Source organism: Lagopus leucura, unplaced genomic scaffold, assembly GCF_019238085.1.
Source record: "Lagopus leucura isolate 7727_CA_CO unplaced genomic scaffold, USGS_WTPT01 Super-Scaffold_100002, whole genome shotgun sequence".
Classification (NCBI taxonomy): Eukaryota; Metazoa; Chordata; class Aves; order Galliformes; family Phasianidae; genus Lagopus; species Lagopus leucura.
Window position 1 is genome coordinate 32,501,983 of NW_024962263.1, and position 24,263 is coordinate 32,526,245.

Sequence of the window (24,263 nt, forward strand, 5' to 3'; positions counted from 1 at the left end):
GTCGTCGTCGTCGTCGTCGTCGTCGTCGTCGTCGTCGTCGTCGTCGTCGTCGTGCCCGCGAAGGAGGACGGAAGAGGGGAAGGAGGCGGCGCGGCCCTGCCCGCCCCGCTCTCGCGGCCGCCTTTTGTGTGAACCGCCCCCCTTCCCTACGCGGGAAAGCGGTCGCCGCGAGGAGTGCGTGGCCGCGCTATCCGCGGAACCGACGGCCGGCTGGAGGGCGGCCCTGCCTCACGGCACGGTGCGCTGCCGCAGCGCGGCCGAAGATGCGCCGGGAGGAGCGAGCGGCTGCCTAGGCGGGCACCGCCTGCGTCGGGCGGCGGGTACGGTACCGGCGGCGGGGAGGGAAGGAGGGCGGCGGGGCGGGAGCCCGGCCCTCTCAGCATCCTGGGGTCCGCGCGGGGCCGCGTTCGGCGGATCGCGGCGTGAGGGAGGCCGGGAAGCGCCTGGAGGCGTCCCGAGCGGGCGGAGCCGAGGCGGGGAGAGCCGCGTGGCTCTCGGTACTTCGCGTTCGTGTAGAAAGCGGTGGGTGCGCTCGGCTCGGTGCTGCTGCAGGGGGACCGGCAGGGTACGGCTAGGGCTGCGGCGCCGGGACCTGCCGGCCTGGAGCCTCGCTGAGGTGCTTGCAGCCAGTGCTTGCAGCGTGCACGGGTGTGCCGAGCGCCTTGTTACGCCGCTACGGTGCTCTCACAGCTCTGGCTTTGTAACCGTTTTTTTCCTGATCTGGCCTCCCGCTGAAGAGCTGGAAATAGGTGTGTTGAGGTTTCTAATAAGTTAGCTGTTCTGATATTCGCGTTGCAAGGTAAACTACTGCTTCCTTCTAGAAGGAGAGAGTATATTTTATAGGCTTTCTCCTTTAAAGTAACTTAATTTTGTTCAAGTGTGTGCATGCCTGCATTTATAAAGGTAATGTTAAGTGGAAGGCAGATGCTTCGTCATGTGGGGTGAGACCTTAATGTCTCTGTTAAAGCAAGCATTGCAGTAAGCATTCATAGAATCATTAAGGTTGGAAGAAAACACTTAAGATAATGTAGTCCAACCATTAGCCCACTCCCACCATGCCCACTGACCATGACCCTCGGCGCCACATCCACACGGTTCCTGAACACCTCCATGGATGTTGACCCCACCACCTCCCTAGCAGCCTCACCCACTCTTTCTGAGAAGAAATTCTCCCTAATATCCAACCTGAACCTCCCCTGTCACAGCTTGAGGCCATCACCTCTTTTCCTATCTCTGTTACCTGAGAAAAGAGGCTGACTCCTACCTCATTTCAGGCAGTAGAGTGAGGTAAGGTCTCTCCTGGGCCTGCTGTTCTCCAGAATGTGTTCCAGAGCCCTCACAGCTTTGTTGCTCTTCTCTGGACACGCTCCAGGGCCTCACTGTCTTTCTTGCTCAAAACTGAACATACCACTTGAGATTTTTAAAAATCTTTTCAGTCGACAAATACTAGTGCAAAAACTTCAGATGGCCTTACATAGAGCTGTAATGTGGATATGAAGCAATGTAATGCAGCACAGATCTACCAAATCTGAAGTCCATTGAAAAATCAGCTATGAAATTTTATTTCCTAGAGTGAGTGGTGATCATGTCCGCTGTATTCTAGGTTTAGTCACGAGTGTATACTTTTTTTTCCAATAAAATTAATCTTGAAATGTTGAACATTATGTTCACGGTGTTCAAATATTGGTAATGTCCAAAAGCCAGTTACCCGCAGAGTAGCTTGAGAGATTCTGTTATATTGAAAAATAATCAGGTTTATAGGCCTGACAGCACAAACCTTTAAAGCTGGATGTAAGTGCTGCATGCAGTGAGATTGGGAAGCAATCAGATTTCCAGCTGCCTAGATGATCTTTTGTTATTAGAAAGCTGTGAAATGTTAAACATCGTAACCACTTTCTACTTATCCCATCCTTCTCCTTTTTAAATAGTCGTAGTCTCCACGACCACTTCTAGGGCTCATCGGACTGTGGATTCATGGTCTTAAATAATGGAAATCAGAGCGTGATTTGTGTGTGGTGTTGAGTACTGTGGCACTGAATTTGGATGTATTTAAGTGGCCGGAGAAGCACGATAAGGAACCAGTGGTGCAACGTGTTTTCTTTGATCTGGCTGAACTAAGCATGCTCTTATCTGTACAGATGTATTGAAGGCCAGGCAGAAACCAAAGTGTTGGTTTTAATTTGTTCTGCTTGTTACATGTTTGGTCCAGTATGAGTGTGATCTAAGTAGAGCTGTCCCTACCACCTTATTTTTTATGCCTTATTAAATGTGACTTAGCTTTTCAGCATCTTTTCACTCCCCGTGCTTTTTTAGCTTTCTGTTGTTTTTTTTTCTCCTTTTCTTTTAATTGTTAATCTTTAATGCCTGCACTTTAGAGAGTGTAATGGAAGTTTGCCTGGGCCTGTGTGCTGTGTTATCAGCAAAGGCCTGATGAGATCCATGATTTTACCTGTGCAGACGAGTATGCTGGTTGTGATCAAGTTGCTAAGCAATGTACAGATGAAATAAGACATTCCACTGAGCTCTTTAGCCTTGACAGGTGTCCAGTGTGTAAAAAAACTGCTTCACTGGCAGGACCTCTTCTAAAAGAAACAAAAAAAACAAAAACCCACAACTCCTACATATTCTGATAAAGCAGTAGAAGATGAAGATGTTCAAGTGATCTTTTTCCGTAAAGCTGTTCTCAAAGTGAAGACAGCCAAATTGAAGATAAGGGGTTTTAGGTCTGTTTAGCCTAGCGTCTGGTCTGCAGTAGTTTATGCAGAGGAAATATGTAAAAACTGTAGCTTTCACCAGCAGTTTGCTGCTCTGTGGTGGAAAATGTGTTTAATCACATTGAAATTCTGAATGTCTTTTTGCAGAGAATCAGGATGACTAAAAAAAGGAAACATCAAGAAGACTTCCAGAAAGTGAAATTAAAAGTTGGGAAAAAAAAGCCTAAACTAGAAAATGCAACAGATACCACTTTCAAAACAAAGGCCATACAAATTCCTGAACAGCTTAAAGAAGATGGAATGCTTACTACACAGAACAGAAAACTTAACATAAAGGTACGTGGTGGGTGATACATTCTGAATGACAGATAATGACATTTGCCTGAGTCCTTATAGTTACTCGTGTCTAAGAAAAAAAAGGTGTATTTAAAAAAAACAATGAGACACAAAACTAAGCTGACCCTTGAACTAAATGACTTAAATTGCTGGACCTGCATATAACTCAAGGCTAGGCTTTTCAGCAATGGAAAGCTGAAGTTGCATCATCCTCTGAGTATCAGGGATTAATGCTGTTTTTGAGTCTGAGATTATAAAATAAGAGCAGGGTTTCAAAACCTCTGCTAAGTTAGTAGGGTTGTATGTTTACTTATGTATGAAAGTTATCTTGTTACCTGAAGAACAGGTTGTGGTATCTTGTTTTTCCTGTTTTTGAATATTGCTGATTTGTTCATTGCTACACCACAAACCAATAGTGTATTTGTTTTGAAAGTACTATGCTTCTGCACACAGCAGTGCATTAGAACAGATTCTGTATTTTTTAGTGTTTGGCAAAAAAAAAAAAATAAAGAAGAACTAGAAGGTGGGTAAGGAAGTAAAAAGCTCAGAGTAGTAATGATAACTAATATGTTTCTTTTCTTCCAGGATTTACTTTCGCAGATGCACCATTATAGTCCTGGGGTTAAACACAATGCACTCCTTGGGCTCAAAGATCTCCTGTCTCAGTATCCGTTTCTAATTGATGCACACCTTTCAAATATAATTAGTGAAGTGGCAGCAGTGTTTACAGACAAAGATTCTGGTGTCAGGGGAGCAGCTGTTCACCTGCTTCAGTTCTTGGCGTCAAAAATAAGAGCTGAGCAGATTGCTCCGTTTTTTCCTTTGGTAAGTGCCCATCTCTCCAGTGCCATGACTCACATCAGTGAAGGAATTCAGGAAGATTCACTGAAAGTCCTGGACGTTTTATTGGAAGCATACCCAGCTCTTCTTACAGACCGCAGTAGTATATTACTGAAGAATTTTGTAGAGCTTATTTCTCACCAGCAACTGTCAAAAAGACTGAAAAGCAAAGAGAAACTTTCCTGGATGCTGTCTGTTAACCCAAACCGCAGAGTAACATCTCAGCAGTGGAGGTTAAATGTACTTATCAGGCTCAAGAAGTTCCTCCAGGCAGTGGTTGATGGATCCAGTGAAATAGAAGATGAGGGACTTCAAGAGCAAAGGGATAGCCCTCATTCTGTGAGGAGCCCGATATTTATTAGCTGGAAGGTCCATGCAAATAATCAGCAACACATACATCTGTATGAAAATGGTGGCTTACGACCAAAGATGAACTCATCGTTTAGATTGAGGTGAGAAAACATTAATTCCAAAACAAGTTAATGTCAGCTCTACAATAATGATTTATGATAAGCTGGCTTATAGCTGTTGAAAGCAACTATTCTTGTTGAGACATTGCCTCTGAAGAGTCTTTTGGGGCATTCAGGGTAATGTGCAGTTTTACTGTAGTAGCTTGAAAACTGGAAATAGTCGGCAGATGAGTGGGCTGTGTGTAGATAATGAACTTTCTTGCTAGCAAATTAAAGCTTTATGGTATTATAATACTGGAAGAGCAGCTCTTGAGTGTTTTTGTTTTTTTGGATTGCAAACCGAAGACTACAAGTTATTTCAGGCTTTCAGATAAGTGGAGAGGCAAACAAACGGATTTCTCTGTACTAAATGTAAATGTGTTTGTTACACAGTGATAATGAATTTGACTGAAATTTTATGCTTTTACCATGGAGAGTATAACAGCGTGAAAAGGAATCTTAATTTCTTCATTTTAAAGTAACTTCTTTGCAAAATAGTATGTCTGCTGAGTTTCCAGTTGGAGGTGTTCTTAATTCATCAGTTTATATCTTCACTATGAATAAAAGGTGTTTCTTCCAAGACACGTTGTTGAAAGTGGAAAAAGGCATAATTTGTTTTGTCACAGAAAGGTCTGTGTGGTTTATAGTAACTCTAGGTAGGTCTGAGGTGAAGTTTAGGGAGAAATAACTAACAATATTTGTTTATCTCCCTCCTTCCTTATTTGACTGCTCCTCAAACCAGAGGGGAACATTCCCTCCCCAGCTTTTTTCTTATGGTACCTTTGTGTGTTGCCATCATCATGTATATGTGCTTCTGTAGATGTTACATACGTGGTGACAGAACACCTGGAATGATCTACCTGAAAATAAAAAGAAATGGTGTTTAGCTGTTACGCAGCACTTCTAGTTAATAGATTTCAAAGCGGTTTGAAGAGAAATCACAACCCTTGTTTTACTGCTAGGGAAGACCAACTACACTAAAGTGGGTTTTACCAAATTCATCCAAGGATGTCAGTGACAGAAAAAAATATATAAAACCCACTGTTCAATCCATCATTATGCCTGCCTCCTATCTTTGAAGGAGGCATAGAAGAAATGGTGTTCTCTTTTAATGCCATAGGTATTGGTGTGAGTTAGCAGATCTTCTCCATCTCCATGCCGGTGACACACGAATGACTGTTCCATTCCTATTCTCTTAGGCTTCCTCTTGGTAGAGAGTGGATTACTTACAGTAGGTGTAGGACACTTACATGAAACTAAATAAAATATGCTGCTTGTTCTTACAAAAGTGGTTGTAAGTAGCGTAAGTCACAACCAAGAGTATCTGCTGCAGTGAAAGCCAGTCTTGAGGCAGCTGAGTGAAAAACAGCCCTAAGGATTTCATCTGTACAGTCAGCATCATACAGTTACAGACCACAGAATATCAGGGGATTCTTGTGTTGTGCACTGAATGATGCACAGTGTGTGATGTTCTGTGCCCTCTAGTAGTTAAAGGTGCATTGTATCCAAGGTCTAGGAAAGTAAATTTTACATCTGGTGTCACCTGAATTGGATTCCCCTTTTCTGAGGAGCTAGATTTCGGTGAAACATCGTGATCCGCTTCTGGTTATAAATACTTTCAAAAAGCCATTTGCAAGCATGAGGAGGAGCCAGAAGAGTAGAAGGAAACATTGCTAACATCCAAGGAAAAGTTGGCAGAGAAAACTGATGGCAGCAGAACAGAAGAATGGAAAGAGAAAGAATACTTGTACAAGGTACTTGAATATTTCTCTTTTTATTGCGTATGCTCACTGTTTTGGTGTAATCTTTTTTTTGTTATTATTATTTAAAGGGCTCATAAAGTTTATTTTACTGGATATGCACGGTATGTTAAGAGCAAAAGGTATTCTGCTAGCTTTTGGATTTGCTGTGAGAAACAGTGTAGATACCTACAGCATGAGGCCCTTCTCTGAAATCTTTTCTAGTAATCTGAAGAAGCTTAGTTCTTTCTCATTCAATCCCAGCAATGGCTTTTGACAGTTATTCCCATTCCTTTTGCCTTTGCTGTGACCATTACTGCAGGGGCAAAAATGATCTCAAGTAAGAGGTGTGAAAGGTTTTTAATGCTTTAATGCTCTTTGAAGACTTCTAAGATCTTAAACAGTGTATTTTTCTATTTTTCTTTGAAGAAGTCAATGCAGAAATTGTAAAGCCTTAACTATAGGTAGGGAAGAGTCAAACCAGAAGTAGCTATAATTGCACTGTGTGTGTGCACTGATGATAAAAGGTCTCGTAGAATCATAGAATTGCTCAGGTTGGAAAAGATCACAACCCAGCCATAGTACCCTAACTAACAACCCTCCACTAAGTCATGTCCCTGAGAACCACATCCAAGAGGTTTTTAAAAACATGCAGGAATAAGTTTTAACTTTATTCTTTAAAAAGTACAAATATCTCCAATAATATACATATTTTTAGCTGCCAAGTTATGTTTCTCTTGGAAGTTCTACAGGTAGGGGTGCCAAATCCTAGGTAATCTAGTGCTTGCACAACAAGAGTTTCAAAACAGCAGTGTCAGTGCTTGGTAAACTGTGTAGATCTCTTCTGAGCTTGGAATGCTGAATAGTTCAGTAGTGAACATCATAAGACTATTGTTTTTCGTTGTGTGTTATGTCTTCCTACTATATGTGAATAAAAAATCTTAATAAGTTAGGAAACTAATAGGATGTTCTCTGCATTATCTGCTGACTGCTGCCTTCTGCATCAAATTCATTTCAGGTTTGGGAAAATGGAAAGCCTGCACAACTTGATTTTGGGATACCAAGGTCTTGTTTTGGACTGGAAATGGCACTGAAGCAAAACAGTAGAGCATCTGTTCCTGCTGAGAAAGGACAAACTGAAGCTGCGTAGTAAACTGGAGAAGACTTGAGTGGCCTAAGTGGAAGACACGACGTAGTAAATATGTGCTGTGACCTGTGTATCAGAATAGGCAGATGTGGGGAATACAGCTGAGTGTTTTTCTTCTAGAGTTGATGATGGAGGTGCCTGTAAGGAAGAGGAGCTCCCATAATCTGACTTCAAGATTGAAAAAAAAAATTGCTGATTTCCAGTGGCTTCCTATTTTTAGCAGCTGGCAGTTGTTTTCCTTTTTTCTGTTTCTTTTGTGCTTCCTTGACTTTCCAAAATTTCTTTTACTCTCCTATTTTCAAGTTGCAGATAAGCTACCATGAAGATAAATGCTTTTGTTTGATATTTTTCATAAGAATATTAGCATTTTAAGAGAAATGACAGCTTAAAGGCCTATGTATATGACTATTGACAGCTCCCCTCAGTGATATTTATCCCGATGTGAAGGTAATGTGCTTTCTGGTGTTTCTCAGAGCCACGCTACCGTTAGAGAATACTGATAACGGACATGTGACAAAAAGGTCAGCACTTCATTTGGCATCCAACTTTCCTTGTTCCGGTGACTGCTTGTTGGCAAAGGATATTGCACTCATCAAAAGCATGCTGAACAGATTACACTTAAACTTGTAATCTGTTACTGTCAGCAAAATTTTATTTACCGCTTCTGCTGTCAACCTTGAATGTGTGAAAAAGAATATCTTGAGATGTATGGGCTTCTTTTATCCGGGTGACATGAAAGTTCTGCTAAGTTTTCTTGCCCAGACACTTTCAGCATCTGGTTGAGTCAATTTGGTACTGATTCTCTCTTCTTAGAGTTTTTTGTTCTTGTTTTTTTGTGTTTTTTTTTCCCCAATTCCTTGTTTCAGGTATCTATTAAAATAGCTGGTTGTGCATTATTGTACTACTGTAGGAATATTCAGGTATTGCCAACTTCTCATGTTTTGTGCTACTTGTTTAACAAGGTAATTTTTCCAGTGTAGATTGCTCTAATGCCAGAGCTCTGCTGTGATACCAGATATAATTTTCAGGGAAATGATGAAGAAAAAAGACTTCCGAACTATGTTAGCCAACTACTGACACTATACTATTTCAGTCAAGCCTTATTAGGTCATTAAAAACAACACTGTTCAGTAAAATTACAGGTGTCAGCAGATACTGACTTTCTTGTCCAGTGATGCTTGGAGACTCATGACAGCCATAACTGGCCATATTGGATTTGTCTGCCATGTCTTTGCATGTCTACCCTGGACTTACCTAAACTTTGTAGTCTGAAAGAAACTGATGGCTTCACTGTGATGTCTATAGCTGGTAGACAATTAACATCAAATGCTTTAATTTAATAGGAGCAAAGCTTAATTAAGTTGGCTGGACACATTGGTTGCTACTGCTACTGCCGAGTTTGGAAGGAGAGGGGAATGTCCTGGAAAGGTGTAACTAATTGGGTAGTTTGGAAGTTGCAGAATGACCACAGAAAGCAGCTTTATCTCTTTAATCCAATCTAAAATTGAAATATTTATAAACAATCTGTGGCAAGAAAGCAGGTAGTGATTCGGATCTCATTTTGAATTCGTAAGTAGAAGTATCTTTGGGAATATCATTGAAATAGAAAGGGATTTAGTGGGAAATCCAGCATACAATTTTTATCTGTATTAGGAGTTCAGAATTAGGGGAATTCCTTACTATGAGCATTTTGTGAAAAAATTATCATGGAATGCAGCGTCAGCAATTATAAGTTGAAGTTGTTATTGCTCTTCTGTGTTGCTTTTTTTCCTCACTTCAGGTGTCCTCCTGTTGTTTAGGAGCCCATTCAGAAGCTTTTGTATTGCATCAAAACAGCAGAAGTTCTTCAGTAGTTACTTTCTTTAAAGAATTTTCTTTACAGAATGGATATAAATTGTCTGAATTTATCTGGGAGCAGAATTTTTCCATCCATCAGTGTGGATAATCTCTTTTGGACTAAGAAGTGTTCTGAGAAACTTGTTTTTCTTGCTTTCTAGGGTATTCAGTATATATATTTAGTTTAATCTATCTCTTCATTTTTGGATAATTTTTATTTGTCTTCATTACCAAGACATTTTAATAACTTTAGGAGCTAGTCACTCTTCAGAGTTTTATTTTAATTTAAACCATCACAGTGGTAATTGATTATGTTTTTTCTTGACTATTTTTCTATGGTTATGAACAACCATTGTGTTTATTAATAATGATCGTCAGCAATAACTGTAATAAACCTCGTGTGTTTGACAATACTTTGTAGTCAGTTTAATTATTTTGTTTCAAGGGACTTAAAGCTTTTTTTATTCTGTTCTGCTGAGCACAGTGGAATCTCATCTATTGCTTGAAGATGATATGATAATGCAAGTCGTATTTCTCCCTTTTCTGTAGACTACATGTAAGAATGGGAAGTGAAATAATGACATGTAAGAAGCTGTTCTAGAAACACATATTTGTGGGGAGACTCAGGACCAGGTTTGTTGTAGTTGGTTTGAACTCCCTTTCAAATTGAATATCTAGCAAGAAAAAAGGCAAATTTTATGTGTTAAAATTATATATATATATATATATTTTTTTTTTTTGTACAAAGAAAGCAGGAAAGTGGTTTTGCTCTAAACTGTTTTCAAAGGTGTGATCTTTCTTTTTTTTTCTTTTTTTCTTCTGCTTTTTGTCATATAGGTCTCTGGCAAGTGTAATGGACAGTGCAGAAAAAGGCCTGTCCTCGGCTGAAAATTTAAAAGGTTTTATTGAGATAATAATTCCATTACTGATTGAGTGCTGGATTGAAGCATCTCCTGCACAATCAGCTCCCATTCTCGGAAATCTTTTGGAATCAGATTGTCAACAACTCATGCAGCAAGTGCTTAGTATAATACATTTGTTGTGGAAGCTCACAAAGCGGCACGATGAAACATACAAAATGGTAAGGGAGAACTGAAATGTGGCATTAATGATGACAGTTCATATTTGTTTTGATCAGAAACCGGTGAGTTGGTTGTTGAGTTGGTGACTGTATGTAGTGGAAGTATTTTGTTTAGTAAGAGACAAAAAGCCTTGGATTTTTTTTGTTTTAAAGTCTTTAGGAAAGAAACCAGTGAATTCATTGCTCAGTTCAGCAGTAGTCTCCAGGAATCCTTAGTGACTGCAGCATGGAAGGTTTTAAGACTGAAATTCATACTGTAGGAGAGAAGCGTTATCTCCCAGGTAACTTCTAGAATATAAATCTGAGGAAATATGGAGGTGTTCATTCTTTTTACACTTGGAAAAGTTTTACACATTGGAGAAGCAGAGGTGAAAACAAACCCTAAGTCTTTGGAAAGGTAAGGGACATTGGTGGACTGAAGTCCTCTAACTGACTGGTAGAACTTACACTGCTGTGCCATGACTGGTGGCATCACCCATGGCACCAAATTGAAGCCTCAAGTATTTTGGAAGACACCCTTGAAACTTTTGCTCTGATTTGTCTCTTTACTTGGTAAATGGATTGCCTTTTTGTAACTTCTGCTGCTCTTCAGAAGACCTTGTAAAGTGCACACTTCCCATGTTGGTTCTTGAGACCAGTTGGAAGGAACATCTTTACAGCTCTTTGGTTTTGTGTGCATATAGGATTGTAGAACTGTTCTGTATACAGAACATACAGAATAATTACTGGAAAAAAATTGTGGAATCAACTCACTAGACCAGTATTAGCCAACATACACTGTCTGAGGGATGAATTTGGAGTGTCCAAACAAAGCACGCTGTTCCCGTTTACCTTTTCATCCTTTCGTCAGGACTTCTTGGAAGCGGGCAGAAAGGAGGCTGTGGCAGCCTGCTGCTGTGACCTTTTTCTTTAGGTTACTTCAGGGCTGCTGCCCTTCGCTGTCAAGTACCTGCCTCTTGGTCACATGAAAGGAGTACTCGTGTCATGGAGTGAGACATTTTATGTACATACAATTGCATTGTGACCTTGGGGTATTTAAAAAAAACAATGACTGTATAACTTATTTTTTGAGGATACTGTGTTTTATAATTGCATCCTCTCTATTCCCTTTTAGTCACATTTGTATATAAGATGTATTCAAATAGAGCTCAGTTTGGAAATGAAAGTTTTGCTTATTTAAAAAGTCCTTAGCCTGTAAGAGCCAAAGGGGTTATTAGAGACATTTTGTAAAAGTGCTCTGAATGTGCCTGTTAATCTTTGAAATAGTATGATGGTCATTTTCTTAGTACTTGAAAATAAAGATTATTGTGCCTGACCAATATGCTAGCAATGCAGGCTTTTGTGTGTGTGTGGAACAGTGACTGGAGTGTCTGTTAACCCACAAGGTACAATTATTTTTGAATATAATAACCTTTTTCTGTAAGAATAGACTCCTTAATGGAAGTTGTCTTAAGTCGTCAGGGTTTGAACTAGAAATGTGTTAATAATGGGGAAGATGAAGGCATTGTCAGAATATGTCTTAGTGGAAAACTTAAGACAGTCACAGCGAGTAACTCAGAGTATCACTCTGATAAACTAATGTAAAAGCATTTTAAATTGATATTTTTAACTACATTGGTTTAATATTGCATATATCCACATTAGTGTGTGCTAGGAACACATACCAGTCCATTTTGGATTAAATGTTATAGTCTTGAATTGTATCCCATGTTTTGTGAACCTTCAAGTTTGTGCATGATGTTTTTTACTTATTTATTATTTTCTGTCATCTGCTTTCCTTAATAGGAAGTATGGCTTCGAATGAATTACCTTGTTGATTTCAAGCACCACTTCATGCGTAATTTTCCTTATTCTTTACAAGAAACAGTAAAACACAAGAAGAAAGATTTGTGCAAAGGGTAAGAATAAACTCAGTGTTGTGTCACAGCTTTTAGTTTCATAAAATGAGACAATATGTGTGAGTCTTATCTGATATTAAGTTTCTGATGTTGTAAAGCTGTTTTTATTGTGTGCTCTTTGGAAGGTCTGTGCAACCAGAGGCTTTTGGTTCCGCTTGTTAAAAGCATTGGATGAGAAGTCATCTCAGTGTCCTCCAGTAGACACAAAAATGCTGTTCAAAAGAAATGAAAGCATTTTATTGGAAGCTTTAATCTGAAGTTAGCATATTGTTTAATGGTGATTCATGTTAATTTGACTGGTTTTATAGTTCTATTTTCTCTGCTTAATTGCTTCAAAATATGGTTAAAGCATGCTTCTTCAGCCACATCTGCTGGATGAGTACAGCCAGAGGGGTGCATGGGTCACGTTGTGCTTGACCTTTGTGGGAAGGCAGTGTGGAGTAGGCATGGAGAGACTGAACGAAACTGTGCTGTTCTTAGCATAGGAGTGGGTACATGGTTTTTGTTAGGCCAGTAGCAGACTGTCTGCCTTTTCAGCTCCCAGAAGTCAGACTGTGTTCACACAGGGTCTGTTCTGGAGTTGTTCTCTGCCATTGCAATCCATGTAAATGGGTAGCAGCCAGTTTTGGTTCCAAGTAAAAGCAAATTGTGCTATTGAAAATTGAGGTGTAGAAGTGGAATCTTGTTTTATGCTATGAGTCTTCCACAGTACATGTATATCTGCATGCATATTAAAATCCTCTTTGGTGTTTATATACTTATATGAATGTACTGTGTTTTCCCTTCATGGAAGGGCATATATATCAGAGGTATAGGATTGCTCCCAGTTAAGTACTTTTATTTCAGCTAAAATTTGCCCATTCAGTACATAAAGTTCATAAAATGGTGTAGAAATTTCTCTTAGTACTACTGGTAGCATTTAAGTCAACATTTTCTGAATGTGAAAAAAATTACTAGCATTTATGCAGGCTGTAAATGATGCTCATAGGTTGAGATTCACTTCATTTTATAGTAACAACTGCTGTATTGAATTGAAGACTAACTGCACTTTCATGCAGTTTCAAATGCTCTGTTACGTCATTTTCAAAACTGTGTTCTGATTGTAGGCATTCCTGTTTGCAGCTTTCTGCAGATAAATTTCTTGGTAACTCAATTTTGACTTTCAAACCTTGGTAGGATGTGGTGATGGTGACAAATAGATTACTTATTCCACAGGAGTTTGTAAAAAGGTACAAGAATGAATTTTTCTCTGTTCACGGTGCTTTTTGTTGTTATGTGGTAGTGACAGTGTGATTCTTCTCAGAAAAAGAAATGCAAGAGAATTTGAAAGTGAGGAGTAATTTTGCAGTGTTCCTTTTCCTATTTAAGGCAATCAGAAGTGCTGCTAGGCCAAGATAAAAAGAGCTTTGATTCTTCCTGCCACAATAAATACAAGAAAGAGACATCATGGTGGCAGAACAGAGACTAATTTACCTGAACATGGTGTGAAAGTCAGATACGAAGACTTGTGTTAGCGTTAGAACTTTGGCATTTATTTATTTTTCCCTGCCAAAGTAGCAGCATATTGGATGATGTGGAATATTTTTTCAGATGTTTCTTTTTCTTTCTGCTCCTCATTAGCAACAAGTATTGTACGACATCATCAAACAATGTAGACCATCTTTTGCTGAACTTAACCTTGTGTGACATAATGGTTTCACTAGCGAGTGCTTCAACGCTTCAGGCGGATTCTGGTTGGCTGGACATGATAAGGAAATTTGTGACTGATACTCTCCAGGATGGCAGCAAGCTGAATAGCAAGCAGGTGAATAGATTGCTGGGTGTGACGTGGAGACTAATGCAAATACAGCAGAACAAAGGTAAGATAAGAAAAGTTTCTCGAAAGTGGCATCTGTGCACTGGGAAAGGTTGAGTTGTTTTGTTGTTTCTGGGTCACTCTGTCTTATATCCTTGGTTATTACATCCATAGTATATTCAATTCACCTGCATAGACAGAATTTTCATACACAATACTGAACGTTGTTTCATTTTTAGGAATGTTGCTAACTTTATATTGCTGATGCTCAAAATTTAATGTATTTTTTTTTACTTGTCTTCTGTTTTTACTTCTTTTACCTCTTAATCATAGAATTATAGAATCGCTCAGGTTGGGAAAGACCTTAAAAATCATCAATACAACCCTAACTCTTAACAACCCTCTGCTAAATCATGTCCCTGAGTGCCACATCAAATAAATTTTAGACACATTCAGGGGTGGTACTCAACCAGCTCCCTGGGGAGCCTGTTCCAGTGCTTAACAGCCCATTCTGTAAAGAAGTTTTTCCTGATACTCAACCTAAACTTAGCCTGGTGCAACATTCTTAAGACATTCTTAGAAATTAGAAAATGAAAGAGTTTTGTTTACTGGACGAAGATAATTACCAGGGAGGAGAGCTGTGTGATGCTTTCATATTCAGTCCTTATTTATAATCCTTCATGTAACTTGTAAGAATTCTTGAGTAATGCTATATGACAGTTCTCCGGTAACATGAAAGGTGCTCAAGGCCGGGTTGGATGGGGCTTTGACAACCTGCTGTAGAAGAAGATGTCCCTGCACTTGGCAGGGAAAATGGAACTAGATGATCTTTAAGGTCCCTTCCAACTCAAACCATTCTGTGAAATGCCAGGATGGATCTGATGAAAGCTGTTTTAGTGTTTTATTTTGATCTTTTTTCTCAGGGAAAATACATTCTGATTATGACTTAGAGGACCATTAGAGCATTGTGTGTTCTCTCCTATGCCTTGCCAAAGTAATCCTTGACTGTGATCCAGATAAGATGTTGCATGACGTGTTTGTTCAGTGGCTGATACAAGACTTATTAAAGAAAAAAGAGTTTTTCAGCAAATGTTAAGGTGACAGTGGTCTGTTGTGTATCAGTCTGGTAGAACTGAATTCCACAGCTAACTGGAGTTTATGGAAAGTGCTTTGCCCTTGGCAGCAGTTTTCACTGTTAGTGTTGTAAGACAAGATGATGTCAAGTGTCCCTGAAATACATTTCAACAGTTAGAAGTTTTTCCTTCCAAATCCTTTTTGGTTAGGAATCTGTCTAGTACTATCTCCTAGACAACAAAGGTAGTAACTAAACATTCCTATCTACAGTCCAAAATTTAGCCTCCTGTTGAAAACAGATCATAGTCCGCAGTCAGAGTTGCGACTGTCTCACCATCTGAGCTAAAGCAAAAGAGGTGTTGTTTAAGAAATATATTTCCAGCTATTATTAAAACTGTTAAGTCAGGTGCTTTGTGCTTTTTCTTGTATTAAAACACTGGTTTTTGCTTTGTCTGCCAGACCTTTGCGAATAGCATAGGAAAAAAAATGTTTAACTGAAGTAGCACTTCAGTTTTTCCTAGACATTGCAGAAAATAAGTGAAATGAGATTTAAAAACAAACAAACAAACAAAAAACCACCACAACAAAATCCTCTGCAAATTTAAGTGAACTTCCAAAAGATTGGTATATATGGATCTTGTCTGCTGATTCCTTAAAGGCTCAGGAGTTTTGCTGCAAGTAGAAAATTGTTTACCTCATAAATCTCTTATCTGTTGTGTGGAAGGTTTCCCTTGTTTTTTCTAGATAATCCTTGTGCAGTACAAAAAGCCTGCCGAGATGTAAGAATGTAAGATTAAACCTCATTTACTAGGTGTTGAGGAAATACAGCTTCTACAGGCTGGATAAATGGGCTGGCAAGAACCTCATGCATTTCAACAAGAGGGAGCACACATGCCTCATCCATCAGTACATGCTGGGGCTACCGAGATGGAAAATGGCTTGTCAGAAAAGGACGTTCAATGGACAGGAGGTCGACTGTGCCCTAGCAGTTTGCCCTAGTGGTAAAGAAGGCCAAACAGTATCCTGGTCTGCATGAGGAGTGTTGCCAGCAGGCTGGAGGAAGTGATCCAGCTTCTCCTGTCAGCACTGGTAAAACAACGTGGAGTCCTGTGTCTGTTGGACTTCCCAGTTTGAGGGACATGGAGCTATCGGGAATAGTCCAATGAAGGACCACAAAGTGGTAGAAGGGTTGGAGCATCTTTCATATGAGGAAGTGCTGAGAAAGCATGGAGAAGGGCAGGCTCATGGGAAACTGATAAATGTTTGTGAACACCTGCAAAGAAAGTGCAGCCAGGCTCTTTTCAGTGGTGCTCAGTGATAGGACAAGAGGCAAACAGCACAAACTGGAAGCACAAGGAGATACTCTCTCTGAGTATCAGCGAAGACTTACCTACTGCATGGCTGAGCATTGGCAAAGGTTGCCCAAGGAGGCTGTGGAGTTCCCATGTTGGAAGTCTCTACCCAGAAGCTGTATGGTCCTGGACAGCCAACTTTAGGTGATCCTGCCTGAGCAGAGTGCATGGACTAGATGGTTTCCAGAAGTTCCTTCCAACCTTGAATAGTCTGTAGAAGATGAACATGGCGGTTTTTTTTCACTTTAGTTTTTCTGCAGTGCCATAGAAATTCTAAACTGTACTGTGCAAGATGATAGTCCAGAACTTGGTACATACTGAAGGCAGAACTCTGAATTGTTTAAGATCTATCATAAATTGAGATGAGTGGTCTGAAAGTGTTTGCTTTGTTTAGAGGACAACACAAAAGAAAAAATGAGCTACGACAGTCAGTGTTTTCTTAGAACATAGTGGAAATCAAAGGAGGGAAGGGTAGTTAGGAAGAAACAGATAAAACAGAAACAAACAAAACCAAAACAAAGTAATCCCACTACCCCAAACCTAATAAAGGTGAGATTAAATAAAGCCCATTGTTAACCTCCTTGGCATTATGCAACAGAAGTATGGTGATATCTTTGCATTCTTTTTTTTTTTTTTTTTTTTTTTTTTTTTTTTGTGAATTTGTTTTGAGTAGCTATTTATGCTAGGGTGAAATGCACCACTTAATTTGTGTGTCTTGAAGAGCTTCAAGCTGACATCTGAAGATATCTCTCCACTGTCTAGGATCAAACTCTGTTGTATTTTTGATTAATTTTCCTTCAAAAATTTCCTTCAAAAACAGCCAATTCAGAAGGAGAGTGGCCACGTGATTAAAACTAGAGTATGTTAAAAGCCATGAGTGCTTCAGCTGCATTTTGGAAGTCTGTACATTTTGGACCTTTTAAATACTACTTTTTTAATAGTGGATTTTAGAATTTTGTTTTTAAACTTGTCCTGTTTGTAGGAACCAATTCAAATAGTAGAACTAGTTTTATAGAACATGCAATGGAGAATTATTGGAAGGTGGCTGAATCTTCTGTGCGCTTAGAATATTTATTTATTTACCACAGTTGTTCAGTTAACATTCATACCTTTATATGATTTCTAGCTAATTTATGAACTCCTAGCTAATTAAAAGTAGGCTAGTGTGCTGTTTAGGAAATGCTGTCCAAGATAAATCCAGGATTGTGAAATGGGTGAGTTAATGCTCCTAGTGAAGTCAAAATAATGTAACGGTTTATCCTAATCAAAATTCCTTCCAATATTTGATATATTTTTTGGTTGACAAATTTGTTAGATTTCAACTTCTGAATGGCTGCCTGCAGTGTGATTGAGTATGACCATGCAATTTCAGGAGTTTCTTGTAGTGTGTCTTTGTACAGTAACTTAAATACATTCCTTGTTTTTGCTGGAACTTTCCAAAGGCGTCCATCCCCTCGTCTGGATCTGTACTCATTTCTAGTATGGAGTATTCTGGTTAAAATGTGGTTTCCATGGGCAGAAGTAGCTCTGTTCTGTTACTTTAACTGTTTTTGAGTATGTAACTTAAACTGCTCTGTTCATTTCATTGTAAAACAAAGGGTTGTATAATCTTCTCACGCTTAATTTTTACCTGCAATATTTTAGTCTAGCTTTTAAAGAAAGTGTTTTGCCATGTTGTTAGTGTACTGTACCTTCTGCACTTGATGGCTGGTTTTAGCTGACTTTAACATACAGTTAGAACTCAGACATTGTTTTAAGCCTGGTGATAAAGTACAGCTGGCTGAAGCTTCAGAGAAGAACAGGTTGCAGTGCAAGTTTGGCAGTTCTCTTTCTAGTGGCTCTCCAGTGCCTCTGGAGGTATGTTTTCATGTTAATCAGAAAATGTGACTTGGAGCTGGCTGCTTCAAAGATGTGGAGAGGTGATCAGACTGATGTGTACAGGGAGAAAGATAGCTAGTACGGAGATAACTGAAGACACTGACAGTGAGATTTTGGATCTGTTGATGAAGAGTAAAGGAGAGCGTTTTTATTTCTGTAGGGAAGAGGGCTGTGGAGTGCAGCTGTGGAAAACAGGACTTCATTAATTCTGAGCTACCTTGCAACCTGGTGCACTAAGTTGCCTTCAGGAAGCTCAGAAGTTTTCATTTGTATGTTGTCTCTATATTCACATGCTTCTTTCATAAGATACACAACAAGGTGATGGAATGACTTAGAATTCTGTTTAGCAGTAGTTTGAAACATTTTGGGCCTTCAAAGATGACCGTAGATATTTTGAGATGCACGCACAGGACATATAATCAGTGTATATGCATGAAATCAAAACAGTAAAAAGCACTGTTTCAAATTATTATTTTTTTCTTTCTAGTGGCTACAGAGCCGTTGATTAAAGCAGTATATACACTGTACCAGCAAAGGAATCTGCTCTTTCCTGTTCGTACGTTGCTTTTAAAATTTTTCAGTAGAGTTTACCAAAAAGAAGATTCGAAGACTCAAAGAATCAGGTAAAAAACACTTCAGTATTATTTTAATTTCAACACAACATATTTATGTCAGAAGTTAAAATATTAATTTTCTCCGCGTGTGTGTGTAGTGAAATGTTTGTGTGGGTGTGATTTGGCACTGTCACTGAACTTTCAACAGTTAGGTGCTCTGTGAGTTCAGGTTGGTGTGTATAAGCCTATGTGTCTTATTTTTTTTTCCTGTTTAATCTAAGTACTGGATTTAATGCTTAACTTGCAATTAATCTCTTAACAACAAGCTCGTTGTTTCTGATAGTGTGCTAGTCTTCCCTAGGTTGTCAGTGCTCTGCACCTATAGCAATGGACTATATGGTCCATATGGAGTAATGGTCCATTACTCCATCCTGAGGTCATGGACTTGTGACTGAAGTGTTTCTGTTAGTGCATGTCAAGCCCAGTGTGTTATTCCTCTTTAATAAAAATACTTCTCTTTGATCCCTTTGGATGAGTGGCCCTGAAGAGACTAGGGTTAAGAAAATATTCTTGTCCTTTTGGTTCCCAGTTTCTTGAATCTGTTAGGTACAAGAATTGCTTCAGGTAAGAGGAGATTATTCTCTATGTTGCTGTTAGAGTTTTTCAGTGTAAGATTTGTCTAAATTGTTCTAGAAAGTTAGAGATTTGTCAACTCACCTCATTCCAGCTGTGTAAAATCCTCAAATACAGATCAGTCTGTATCAGTCTTGACATGTGTAAAAGGATGTATGATCAGATCCACAATATCTGCTTCTGTTGCTAGGCAAAAATCAAACCTCAGGGCTCCCAGAAACGCTGTTATTAATTAGTGAAGTCAGTTTTTGGGAGTTCTTTTCTGCAGCTCTTCTACTTGTAAAATGGGCAGGTCTGAATGCAGATAATTAGATGTAGAGACAGAAATGTAGCATTACTATTTGAACAGTAGGAAATAAATGAAGGAGTTTGAAAGATGGGGAAAAAAAACTTTGGAACATCCCATTTTTCTTTTCTTTTTTATCTAGACTGAAAAGGAGATGATTTTTTTTTTTTTTTTTTTTTTTTCATACTCAGTTTCCCAGAGCTCACATAAGCATTGTTATCTGTGCTTACTGGAAGTCTCGAAACATCTCATCTGCAGTTTCATACAACCATCTAATGCCTAGGAGGCTTTGCCTTTCTACCTTTAGATGTCACAAACAGCAGTCGTTTTCCTGCTATTCTCCTTTTCAGTCCTCTATGTGGAATGGTGACGTTTTCAGTAACAGGAAGTTTCTCTGTAAACATTCTGATTCTCCATCCTGATTTTTGTGTCTAATTTCCTTTTTCTAACTGCTAATCCTGCAAATTGAACTAAATTATTCTTCCAGTTATCCCTTATAATTCCATTTTACTATGTTTTCTATATTTGCAATGTCCAGCTTTGTGTTAATGTTCACAGGGAAAACAAATGACTTGGCTGTGAATGGCTTGTGGTTAGGAAGAGGAATTACATACGTGGTTTGGTCAAAGTTTTTGGTATGATTTTGTATATCTGGAGGTGACAGATCTGTTAAGGGAGTGAATGTCTTTGTATGACTGCACCTTTAGGAGAGTCATGGTTGAGGTAGTTTGCCTGCATGCCATAGGAATTCAGTGAGAAGACAAATTGGATACAGGAATCTTTAATTATTGCATTAATAATTAAATTTCACTTGAAAAAATTAATTTGAAATTTAGACAGTGTAAGTAAAAGACCTATCTTCATTAATCTTCATTAATCTCAGTATTTGTAGTTTTATGTATAATATAAATAGAAGTATAATAAAGTCTATAATAAAGAGGCAAAGCAGTATTTTCAGGTCACTCCGGTTAATATTTTTTTTTTTGGGGGGGGCGAGGTAATAAGTTCTGGATTTGCTTTAGAAAACTATTGTAGTCTCATTTTTAATATTGTTGCTTTTTAATCGCCATTTGATTAAGAATTGAAAGCAAATGAAAAAGAAGTTTTGGATCTTCAGCATGGGGAAAAGATGAACTTCGTTATGGCTGACATAAATGCTTGATTTACTGTGGTAGTTGGATAGGAAAAGAAAATGAACTAAAATAATGTTATGAACTCCTACTCAAAGCAGCGAGTTCTTGTTTGTTGTTCTTTTTTAAGATGCATCTGAATTGAACAGCAAGATGTCAGTAAGATAGAATTGAATTTGAAAATTCGGTAAAAAGAGTAAGAGTTTGACTGGGGAGTTCAGTGGCATTCAGGACGTAGTAGTCACAGTGAATTTTAGCTTGACTGATAATTCATTAAATACAAAATGATAAAACTCAGAAGTGGGGATGTTGCTTTGCTGGCCTACAGTTCAAAGAAATACTTTCAAGAAGAGTTAAAAGTACGTATTGCAAGAACTATGGATCAAATAAATACCTTTATTGTAACCCTCATATCATGTCAGTGTGCTCTGCTCTTCACATGAAAAATTAATATATTTATGACAAGCAAATAGTCTTATTGCAGTTGGTTGTAATTTAATTACACCTAACGTTAAAGCAATTTAGTCAAGACTAGGAAGGGTGAAGGGTTGTGTTACTTTTTGCTCCCTTTCTTTAGAAGTCGAAGTAAGGTTTTATCTCGCTGGTTGGCTGGCTTGCCTCAGCAGCTTGCTCTGCTTGGCCTGAGAAACCCTGAGCTTTCAAATCAGCTGATCGATATCATTCATTCTGCTGCTTCTCGTTCGAACAAGGAACTGCTGCAAAGTTTACAAGCCACTGCTGTTCAAATATATGGTAAGACTTTGCACTACAGCATACCGCATTTTTTCAGTCACTTGGCAGGAAAGTTGCAGTATGTTGAAAATATACAGGTTTTCTAGGTGAATATCAAGTGTGTACTGCGTGTGGGGGGAGATCTGTTCAGAGTCTTGCAACGTAGATTGAATGGAACCATGGCACCATGTATGTCACTTGTCAGTGGCAGAGTGATTGGTCAAAGTTAGCAGGGCTTTAATCTGATGGCATTTTTTGTGTATTTCAAGAAGTTTGAAATTTGACATTTTTAAATACACTCGCCAAAATTTCCCAAAGATTTTTTCTTCCATTAATATATTCCACCTGTAAAGTGTACTTTAAAAAAAAAAAGAATACATTTCTCTGGAGTTATGTTGTGGTGTGTTCTGGCAATTTTGTTGAGAATATTGTGATACATTTAGTTAATTGTCTTGACCAAGGCACATGAAGTGGTCTAGTTTGGTTCCAGTTTGAAGATAAGCTTGCACTGCTTGCTCTTGAAGATGTGAAATCGGAAATGTGAGAGGACACATTTAAATATCAAAAGATAGAATCTTCCAAATTTTATTGCATTTAAGTTTATTAGCTACTTTAGAAGAATCTGAAGTATATTTTGTCCCTAGCTTGTAATTCGTTCTTTGTGTTGTTTCAGACCCACTAGATGGCACTCTGGTTCTTCTCCCAGCCGAGGCCCAGCGGCGGCTGGTGCAGCTGGTGTACTTCCTCCCGTGCCTGCCTGCCAGCCTGCTGGCCTGCTTGAGTCGCTGCTGTATCATGGGAAGAATGTCCTCTGAGCTCGCTGCTACCCTTATTGGGATACTGCGCATGAGGTAACGTGCTCAATCTGCTCTTTTATTAGGGGTGAAAACACCAATGATTTTGTTAAACGTGAACTTCATTATTGGTTTGCACACGTTTAAATCTCAAAAGATCAATACAGAATGTAACAATTGGCACCAGGACATAACTTAACGCTTCTGTCAAATAATACTCCTTCACTTTCCCTTTGACTGTGTCCTTATGCTAACCAATTTTCTGCAGTGCTTGACAACAAAATCATATTTCTTATGTGGTACTGAGCGCCCTCTACCCAGAGTTTTAAGACTCGTGGTCTTTGGTCAACCACTGGTGGTGGCTTTTCCTTGTAAATATTGTTCATTCCAGTACATGAAGGTGGCCTACAGGAAAGCTGGGAAGGGTCTTTTTGTAAGAGCTTGTTGCAACAGGACGTGGAGAAATGGCTTTAAACTGGAAGAGGGTAGATTTAGACTAGATAATAGGAAGAAGTTCTTTGCTGTGTGGGTGGTGAGACACTGGAACAGGTTGCCCAGTGAGGCTGTGGATGCCCCCTCCCTGGAAGCACTGAAGGCCAGGCTGGATGGGGCTCTGAGCAACCTGGTCTAGAGGGAGGTGTCCCTGGTTATAGCAGGGGGTTGGAACTAGGTGATCTTAAAGGTCCCTTCCAACCCAAACTGCTCTATGATTCTTTGGCTTGACCTCATAAATACTTTGACTTGACAGTGTTTGTAGTGCAAAATAACCAACCAGTGTGTATTCTCCTGTTCTGCTTTGTTTTTAAAGCATTAAAACTTGCTTTTCCTATAATTATCATGCTTAAATATTCAAGTCATGGTTACTACTGGGCGAGTGCCTTGTTAGAAATTATTCACACACTTGTTGTTTTGCTTCTGGCTTGAGTTTAATGATGAAGTCAGGGAGAGGTTGCTGTTCCATGGAAGTGAGTGGAGGCTAGGATTTCATGACGTTATTAAGTATTGTTGGAGACTGCATAAATGAACAGTAGCTAACCTTGTTTGAATTATACTTAGCAACATTCGTTTTTTCTTTGTGCTTTTTGGAACTTAAATGTTTTTCTTAAACAATAACACAACACAGTGCTTTGCCAAATAGCCATAGAACTTGAGCATGATGTGATGGTGATAAAATTTATAATATTCTCCGCATAACACATTGCTGCTGTAAAAATGAAAATCTCTTTTTGGCTTTGGGAACATGGATCTCCATTTAAAAAAAAAAAAAATTCCTTGCCATATGCTGAGAATTCAGTGGCAAACTGAACAAATCAAAGGAAAGCATTGTGTGAACTGAAAATAGTAAAACACTGAGATGCTTAATTTTTTTAAATTAGGTCTTATCTGATTTTCAGTAGGGGAGATTTTTTCAGTAACAGTATAGCTGTACTCTGAAGGTACTAACTAGGTGGGCTGTGGGCATTTGATCATTTTGGCAGAAGATGTGAGAGTCTGCTGGAGGGTGGTGTGCTTACCAAAAGTAGGGTTACATGGTGCAACAGAAGAGGAGGAGCAGCTTTCATTTCTCAGAGGTGTAAAGAAAGTCTTTGTATCTTAATTTATGGTGTTTGGAACGTGTTTTAAATGAAATTGGATTCAGAGGCTGTGGATTATTGACCTAAGAAGTTGATCTGAAATAACTATGAAAAATGAAACTTGTGGAAGAGATACTAATCTTAACTGAGCATTGTTTCTCTTTGGTAAGTCAGTTCCCACTGTGTTAAGAGGAGTCAGTGTTAAATAGGAACTTGATCAGTTGTCTTTAGAAATGCACCTGAAAATAATGCAAGTCTTTGTAAAGGTTTAAATAAGGCTTTTATAGACAAAATGAATGTGATGGCATTGAAAATACTCTCACCTACATTGCCAACTTTAGTATTAGGAGTCTTAAAGAACTTGAAAGGAGACTTGACCTTTTTTCAGCTGTGGCTCAAAAACTTGTTTTGTGAAAGGTGT

General features: G+C 39.0%; 1 protein-coding gene across 1 annotated transcript in view; it reads left to right on the forward strand.

Moving 5' to 3' along the window:
- The first annotated feature begins 233 nt into the window (after window positions 1–233).
- TEX10 (testis expressed 10) overlaps window positions 234–24,263 on the forward strand; it is a 49,933-nt gene continuing 25,903 nt past the window's right edge. The window contains exons 1-9 of the mRNA XM_042869478.1: window positions 234–320; window positions 2,862–3,050; window positions 3,636–4,342; window positions 9,899–10,142; window positions 11,928–12,040; window positions 13,661–13,899; window positions 18,627–18,762; window positions 21,320–21,495; window positions 22,148–22,325. Of these exons, the coding sequence (XP_042725412.1) occupies window positions 2,871–3,050; window positions 3,636–4,342; window positions 9,899–10,142; window positions 11,928–12,040; window positions 13,661–13,899; window positions 18,627–18,762; window positions 21,320–21,495; window positions 22,148–22,325 (1,973 nt within the window). The 5' untranslated portion in view covers window positions 234–320; window positions 2,862–2,870. The remainder of the gene's footprint in view (window positions 321–2,861; window positions 3,051–3,635; window positions 4,343–9,898; window positions 10,143–11,927; window positions 12,041–13,660; window positions 13,900–18,626; window positions 18,763–21,319; window positions 21,496–22,147; window positions 22,326–24,263) is intronic.